We start from the raw sequence: 9,330 nt of genomic DNA, 5'->3' as shown, positions 1-9,330 counted from the left end.
GATGGATGGATGGATGGATGGATGGATGGATGGATGGATGGATGGATGGATGGATGGATGGATGGATGGATGGATGGATGGATGGATGGATGGATGGATGGATGGATGGATGGATGGATGGATGGATGGATGGATGGATGGATGGATGGATGGATGGATGGATGGATGGATGGATGGATGGATGGATGGATGGATGGATGGATGGATGGATGGATGGATGGATGGATGGATGGATGGATGGATGGATGGATGGATGGATGGATGGATGGATGGATGGATGGATGGATGGATGGATGGATGGATGGATGGATGGATGGATGGATGGATGGATGGATGGATGGATGGATGGATGGATGGATGGATGGATGGATGGATGGATGGATGGATGGATGGATGGATGGATGGATGGATGGATGGATGGATGGATGGATGGATGGATGGATGGATGGATGGATGGATGGATGGATGGATGGATGGATGGATGGATGGATGGATGGATGGATGGATGGATGGATGGATGGATGGATGGATGGATGGATGGATGGATGGATGGATGGATGGATGGATGGATGGATGGATGGATGGATGGATGGATGGATGGATGGATGGATGGATGGATGGATGGATGGATGGATGGATGGATGGATGGATGGATGGATGGATGGATGGATGGATGGATGGATGGATGGATGGATGGATGGATGGATGGATGGATGGATGGATGGATGGATGGATGGATGGATGGATGGATGGATGGATGGATGGATGGATGGATGGATGGATGGATGGATGGATGGATGGATGGATGGATGGATGGATGGATGGATGGATTCTATGAGCACCCCCTTGCAAACGGGGCGGTTGGTTGCGCTACGAAACTATCATAATTATTTTGCACAATGTCCAACCAACCTTTTTTAAAAAAGCAATCATTCCCAGCATCAAACTTTCTGAACCACCGTTGAGAATTATTTTTTGTATGCCTCCCTCATTTGGGGTCGTCCTATTTCTCTGGCACTAAACATGCAATCACCTTTTCCTAATCTATATTGTGGATATGGTAATTTGCCCCTACTATCGCTGAAACCAAATGCTTCAAGGAGACCAAAGTAGCCTAAACCGACACCTGGGGAAATATCTTCACATTCTAATGCAACATATTCTATTCTTTGCCTCGCTTTCTCGCAGCAAGCACACGCTTGTTTCGTGGTGAACCTCGCTGCTATGTACGCGAGCTAAGGCAACCTGATATCGCTGCGAGAAGCTAAGAGCTTCCCTTTGAGCTACCATAAATTCTTTATATTCTGAATTCATATCTTCCTCTCAGGTAGCTACTCAAAGCAGATTTATTTTCAATTGCTGCCACAAATGTGATTGTCTCAGCCTCTCAGGCTTTGCGCTTGACGTTCTTTGTTGCCATGTTAATTACTATAGCGGACGCACACTTGCTGGTGAGCTTCCTAGTTCTTTTCGTCCACTCTGAGTCAATGTTTTTCATGTACAAATATCTGAACGCTGTTATAACTTATTTACTTTCTTCCATATTCCTCAGTCGTCCATATTCTTCCTCAGTCGTCCATATTCAGTCGTCCATATTTCGTCCATATTCTTCAAAATCAATTTTGCTATAAGCTTCCCTTGACTTCACAACTTGTCAAGCCCAAAACACCCATGCACAGCTTCGTTTGCAGTCTTAACGCCCAATGCGAGGAGTCCCACTCACGTTTGAATGCTATAGACTCCTAATTGTACCCCTGACTTGAAGCAAGCAACCGCGTTTCCAATTGTAAACACTGGAACCACTACACCTTTCCACGTGCCATGGAGCACCTCATACCTATCAGATCCCCATAGCGCTCTGTTTCATTATGGCCGCATTTCACTTCCCTTATTCTGGTATTGTTTTTTTTTCTGTTTCCATATATCTATCGCCTTCGTTTATGCATATACCAAGGCATTTGTATTATTTAAGCAGAGGTACTTCCTGGCCCTGTATTGAAACTGTCTGCTTACTATTTCATTGAATACTGTAAAACCTGATTTCTTAACCCTAAATTTCAATCCTAAACTATCGCCTACCTGTCGCCAGATATTATTCAGACGTTTCATATCAATTTGCTTGTTAACAACTAGCACAATGCCATTGACGTAAAAAATAAAAACATTGAAGCTGCTGCTCCACTGTTGTGTTCGCCTGTTTGTATGAGAGGTTTAACCCAATATTGTTTTTCTCTAGTGTCCTTGCCATCCTTACCATGTACATCATAAAAACAGTGGGCATAATTCCCCCTGTCTCAGTTCCTTGTTGATATCAACTTTCTCTTCGCTACTCAACCGTTTCTATTGAATGCAAACTGCGTGTTTTAGGTACCTCAACCTCAATAGCTGTATACAGTCGTAGCCTAAGCCTTCCCCTTCCAGAACATCCCACTAAATATTCCGGTATACGTTGTCATACACCTGTAATGTCTAAGAAGGCCACCTATAACCGTCCCGTTTTCTTTCCGGATATTTCAATGCAGTGAGTAAGGACAAGTAAGTTATCACCTAGACGTTCACCAATTCTGAAGCCGTTTTGAATTTCTCGAATTATGCAAATATTTTCTGCCCATGCATGCATTTTAATTTATTCGCATGCATTGCTAACCTTACCGTCTTCGCGCTCGCTCTCGCGGATGCGAGCACCATCTGGTGGTGCTGCAAAAAACACAGGGGCGATCACATCGCGCTCGTCCTTCACCGCGATTACTTACCCTATTCGGAAAGAACGCCAACATAGTGCCTACACTTACAAAAACCCGATGAGTTTTGCAAAGCTTCGGTTTTTTTTTAAATCCACTGGTAGTGCACACCAAACAAGCAGCTGCAGGGGTTACATCAAACCTCTAGTGCGTGCTGCAGAGAGTATATGGGCACTAGAGTAGAAATAACGTTACCAAATTTACAAGGTACCTTTGGTCACTCAATAGAGCACTTACATGCCTAACTATGCTAGAGCTAAATGAATTGCTACGATACAACTTCATTCAATATGCGTAGTGGGCACTTTTTTTGCAGAGGGCGTTTGAGCACTAGCGTCAAGAAAGGACTCTCCTACTGTTGGCCCCCGGACCAAGCATACGCCGCTCCAGCCCACCCCCCTTGGATGGTTGAGGCTCCTCCACTGGCCTTAAATTTCAGTGCTTGTACTTCCTACGAAGACGAACATGTTCTGAACTGGTCACGCAGGTTGGTATTCTTCTGGCTTGCAGCTCAAATGTGTGTTCGCTCCATTTTTTGACCCTGTGTTTCTTACATAGTGGCACTATAGCCTAAAACGTTTGCATTATTGGCAGGAAATTACGCATTTGAACGCCTTAGAGCTCATCCTGATCATAACGTTGATGGTTAAGCTCCCTGCCTTTCCGTCATTTGCATCTCTTTCTCTCTCTCAATCTGATAACAATGAGTTTCACTAATAATACCTAATATGAAAGAGTGAGTTCTATAGAAAGCGACCACTTCCCCCTTGTATTGACTAACTTAATAGCGAGCTTCGCCTATCTAAACGCTGCGCTCGAGTATAAATTATCTCGGATTGTGTCATGCGCGGCGCGACAGCGGTTCCATCTGAGAACGCTGCATATGCTTGCTCAAGTAATAGCTTTCTTCCTCTGAACATCGATACGAAACTAGAAGGTATAGCATTTATTCACGCTTTATAAAGCTTACATACGTAACTTTCGATACAAGCACTGGGACCAGAGGTTCTGACATTGCAATCGTGGTCGCTTCCTATCGATAGCGGGCTTAATGTAGTCGAAGGTGATGGACGCGGATTGGCATTCCTCTGTCTTGCTGCCCTACACTCTTTACTTTTATTTCTGGACCCTACATTGGCAACGCGGAAGCGCCGTAAGCGAACAAGTGTCAAATTTCTGCTGAACATTGAACACACTGAGGCCGTACCTCCCCTGAAGGGCACAGCTTTCAGCCCGATGAATTTATTGCGGTTGACTAAGCTCTCTCAAGTGAGACCAACCCTGGTCGAATAGAGGAACCCACGGTCGAGCTATGCTTCTGCGGAAGACGATCGAGAGGCTAAATTGACCTCCCATGACGTCAGGCGTTGCGTGGCAATGGCGCCATCTGTGCATGCTACACTTTCGTGAGCACGTAATGACTCATTTTATCTACGAAGCGCCACCAAAGCGAAATTTGTATGTCGCTCATTTGTCTACGGCTACACCTCACAGTGAGGGGCAGTAGCAGACAGTTGCAAAACTGTGACTCACAAAAACTTACGTTTGACTGAGCGAACCTGGGTCCAGAAAAGCACAACACTCTTTTACGCGTCGGCTATTTATATGTGACTTTCCAATGTTCCAGCATGATCACTGACGGGTCAGTTGTAGAATGTGCCTGGGCATCCGCTTCGTGCATGCACTCTGATAAGACAAATTATTTCGCTGCAGAGTTGGCGACAACATTCGTGAAAATGCAGAACAGGAAAACGCCTATTGCTTCGATCGACAGCAATGCAATGACGTTCAGCCGTTTATCTCAGTAAAAGCAGGTCGCCAGTAAATATAGATAATAAAAACGTATCAATATAGGCTATAATAAATAACGTATCTTTTTGCGAGCTGATTCAGCAAGCGATCCCTTTTAACGGGCCACAGCAAAAGACGTTTCACGTCGTTTTGTGCAATTGAGCACTCCTTAAGGCTTTGCCGCTCCTCCTTGTTTTCATTCGAAGTGGTGTTCATTTAGGGGTGAATAATCTGCAAGAAACTGGGTTGGTGGACGAAATGCAATCCTCAGTGCACCTTAGTGGGCCTGCTTCAGCACAGATCTTGCCAGTAAGAAAATATTGCTTACGATGGGCATTATGGAGCGTGCAGTGCCTCGTTATTGGGCTGCAGCTGCTTAAATTGACTACTACAGCGGCTGTTCTTCGTATTACATTCTTTCAAAAAGTCCGAAAATTTGAGATTTTCTTGGGCATTACCGCGAGAAAAGTAGGACTATGAACGACACTTCCACGCCATATACAAGACATCCTAGCCTAGGCTCTACCATAGACTCTGCGTAGGGCGGTTGATAGTGCAAATCAAGAGAGGGAACTAATTCATAAAGTCTATTCGGAGGCTATCTTAAAGAAACCCGAAGCGGGCAAGCCACCGCGTCAGATTTATCTACACTGTGTACGGGATAAGCTGCCCGGCATGTCTCAGCTGACATATTTCGCCTTTAGTTCCGCTTTAGTAGTGCCTGTATAGTACGAACCCCTAAAGCCAAATCATTTGTCCGGCTGTTCTCTCATACTACATTGTTCGAAAAAAGATTGAAGATTAAATTGTTTTGCACAATGCCGCGAGAAAAATAGGTCTATTAGTGACTCGCCCAAGCCAAATATAACACAACCCAACACGTTGTACATGGTGCCATAGACTCCACTCATGGTGGTTGATAGTTTCAAGCAAGAGTGGTAGCTCCATGATAAAGACCGTTTCAGAGTCTATCTTAAGGAAACTCGAGGCGAAGAGGCCATCGCATGGAGGATTTCACAGCATTGCGCAAGTGTTGTGCTGCCCTAGCTATCTTTAACAGACATATGCCAGGTTTAGTTCCGCCTTGAAGTGCTTATATAGTGCAAACCCCCCAAAGCCAAGCTACTCGGGACAGGAGACAGCATCCACCCCGTAGCGAAGTCTACCCCGGTGTGCGTCAGTGCGTTCTGCGTGTAAACATGCGTGGGTGGACACTTCTTGTCGTTTGCCTTGTCCTCTTCCAGGAACGTGAGTATGCCAACAACACTCGTAGACGCAGTACAAGTGGGTCTGCTGAATAACACCCTTAGTCGCAATTCAGGCATGAAAGTTGTTTGTACGACTGAGGGAGCATCTACACTTGCTCCTTGAAATTCCGCGTCTCTTCCTATAAGCCAGCGGCTGAATATACGCTACAAAGAGCCACGTGTTAATATTGTATGTCTATCTACGTTCTAAAAACTAGAAAGTGCGTTGCGGGAGTGAAGCGCTTGATTTACTCTTGAAGGCATTTCTCTACTCTCGGAAAATATTGGGTGGAGTGAACAGCATTGTCCACTCCCTAAGCAACGCGAGAGTGACGTGTTCTTTATACTCTATCACAAGAGAGAGTATAGTTTCCGTTCATACTTGCGGTAATACAGAGAAAAATGTAGTGCATACTCCTGCTACACTTTCAGGAGGCCAGTCCTGAACATAGAAATGTATCATTCACGCACGCACAACAAAGAAAACGTCATTTTTCTGGTAAGAGAACAGCCAGTCATAGCGCAAACGGGAGTTGAAAACACCCAAAACCTTAGAGAAATCTCGTTTTCTACCATAAGCTACACAAAGGAAAATGAACGCAGAACAACGTAGAGTGACACAATCAAATCCACATTCATTATTAAAATAAACTATTCTTGCCACGTGTATTTTATCTATAATTCCCATTGATACTTACGGTAATAGAGAGCAAAACGTAGTGCAGACTCCTGTTACATTTTCAGGAGGCCTGTCCTGAACATAGAAATGTATCACTCACGCACGCACAACAAAGAAAACATCATTTGCCTGGTAAGAGAATAGGCAGTCATAGCCCAAACTGAAGTTGAAAATCCCCAAAACCTTAAAGAAATCTCGTTTTGTACCATAAACTGCGTAAAGGAAAATTAACCCAGAAGAACATAGAGCGAGAGAATGAAATTCACATTCATCACTAAAATGAAGTAGTCTGGCTACATGCATTTTACCTCACAAAAACTCACATTTGGGCAGAGATTGGTGCGCGGAAGAATGTCGGGTGTAATCTATGATGTAATCTCAGCAGAAGAAAGCCGCATGCTATATCCATGATTGTCTCGATCAAACTAATGCAGCACTACAGGAGCGAGAGACAAACTTCACAAATATCAGCGAAGATTCGCAGAGTATTTCCGACGAGTCGTAATTAATATAAAGCTTATTTAGATTACCTAAAGAAGTATATCAAGTCAGAACCCTTCACTATTACGCTTCTATAACTTCCACGTCGAATGGTAAGACTGCCATTTTATAGAAACGTGGGAAACATCTATGAAGAGCATTATATATGCATAAGTCACAACGACAAAATGCCAACATCGACCACAACATTCCTTGATCTCAACTCAAGGCGCAAGACGCGCAAGGAACCGCAAGATATGAACAAAAGTTCCCACGCGCACGCACGCGCCATTTCGTAGTGCTCGGCAGCTTCGGGGGTATCGGCGAGCCTCGATGAGCCAGCGGTAACGCTGCGAAGCACACGACGGCAAACAAGAGCGGCTGCTCACTGTACTGCATCTCCTGCCGTACACTCGACAGGGAGTACCTGCTTGTCCCATACGCCGCTCCCGTTTCGAGTGTACATCGACCTCCTTTGTGAGAGTAGAGTAACACCCCTGACAGTTTTATTGCTCCACCGCAAGGGAGCGCTTGTACTCTTACGCAATGTGCTAATACTCTCCACACAAGGGTAATAGTACGCCACCAGACCGAGTGCTACTTCTCTTCCATACCGAATACTTCTACTCCTCCAAACCGAGTGTTTCAATTCCCTAAAACACAGTGCTCGTACTCCTAACCGAGAGATTGCTAGTATTCTTCCCTATCGTGTGAAAGCGCTCACGATGCAAAGTCATGGTCACGTTAGAAGGGAGTCGTGATACTTACATTTGATAAATATTTGATTCCTTCATACGGAGCTCTTGAACTTATGCTTGCTCAATTGGATGTAATCCGTTGTCGCCGGGTTATTCAATTAAGACATTTTTTTTCTTAAAAAGACAAAATTTTTATTGATCAGTCACAAGACGAACTGAATTGCAATTTGAGAAACATACTGACACACATAAAATCAGATTACAGTGATGTCCATGAAGTTCACAACATATCTTGTAATAAAACAAATGTATATCTGTAGTCTCCAAAGTTTCATCAATATTGCAGTGTAGAAATATCATTTATTTTCGATCGGCTCTGTCTTTTCAATAATAAAGTATACAATAGAAAGGTAACAAATAGAACAAATGTGCGCGAACTCACAAAGTATTGACACTACTATTGAAGAGAAATATGCACCAAATTACTGGCCAGCGAGCGCATTTCTAGCCCGAAACCCATGCACTTATATGGAAGAGGTTACCAGATGAGCTGCTAAGGATGGAGCTGGTAGCGTAGATAAGTTGTGCAAGAAACTTTTCATATTGCTATATGCTAAGATAGCAGCTCATTTGATAACGTCCTGTGCAACGTATGGATGTTCCTGACTTAGAGCACAGTGCATTTAGAAATGTGCCGTATATTCTCATGTGAGGCCACAGGTCTTGCCTCGGTTATATTTAACACAAACTTATTCATGTATGGCCTGCACCATATTGTTTCTATGCGTGTCTTGTCCTGATTCTGCAGCAATATCCTGCCCGGTCAAAGAGCTACATAGGCGCATCATATTTCCTATTCTGTTGGCCTTCTCACGAAAGTAGTTTCCTGGTGATCTTGGGAGTGAACCGTCACACTTTCTCACAAATAAATAAAATTAAATTTGCAATATCATCTAGTGTGTAGCAAATGAATGCAAAACTGCAAGAAGCATTGGATTTCAAATCTTGCGCATCAAATTTCTTGTAATACATGGTAGTTTCTCATTTCGCATTACGATGTGAACGCTATACTTTTGGGGAGCAGCTTGCATAATTATATGGTCAATAATTGGGGCTAGTTGAAAATGCAATGTAACTATAGCAAGGCTTCAGATGAGGACCAAAAATCAGATGTGACGAATATGATGCATCAAAGGCGACATAAGCATAAGTACAGGCAGGTCACTGCGCAAAGAAGACAAGCAAATCGTAAATTTGGAAGGACAATATCCTGTTTTACATATTCCTTCCATGCACGTGGATTTTGCATGCAGCAATGCATTTACTTGCACAATCAACCCACTACCTGAAACCAAAGGTTTTTTTTCCTACAGAAGTCGTTAAGGTACGCTAAAGAAAGAAAAATTATTGCTCTTCACAGAATCATATCATTGCCTCAGAACACATATATATTTGTCTGGAAAGGCTAATGTAGTGCCTCACTGTGCACTCTATCTTACGTACAGAAATTTACTACGTGCAAAAATGCTTTAATTTTATTTGTCTTGTAAAAATTATGTCAGCAGAACCAATTAAACTAAGGGGCTTTTGCTTAGTTAACATCATATCTTCATATCCGCCAATTGATGAACAAGTCTTCCACGCAGATGCTCTCAATTCTTTGCATTGAACACATTCCTGCCTCCACTAGCACA

At 43.6% G+C, this 9,330-nt stretch overlaps 1 protein-coding gene across 2 annotated transcripts in view; it reads left to right on the top strand.

Moving 5' to 3' along the window:
- The first annotated feature begins 5,670 nt into the window (after nt 1-5,670).
- Nucleotides 5,671-9,330, top strand: part of LOC135921759 (uncharacterized) — a 64,309-nt gene continuing 60,649 nt past the window's right edge. The window contains exon 1 of one of the 2 annotated variants that reach the window (XM_065456055.1): nt 5,671-5,780. In XM_065456055.1, the coding sequence (XP_065312127.1) occupies nt 5,732-5,780 (49 nt within the window). In that variant the 5' untranslated portion in view covers nt 5,671-5,731. The remainder of the gene's footprint in view (nt 5,781-9,330) is intronic. The other variant, XM_065456057.1, reaches the window with a different exon arrangement.

Source organism: Dermacentor albipictus, chromosome 8 (genome assembly GCF_038994185.2).
Source record: "Dermacentor albipictus isolate Rhodes 1998 colony chromosome 8, USDA_Dalb.pri_finalv2, whole genome shotgun sequence".
In the NCBI taxonomy this organism is placed as follows: domain Eukaryota; kingdom Metazoa; phylum Arthropoda; class Arachnida; order Ixodida; family Ixodidae; genus Dermacentor; species Dermacentor albipictus.
Note: the sequence above shows the minus strand (reverse complement) of the source record. Positions and strands in the feature narration are given on the sequence as shown.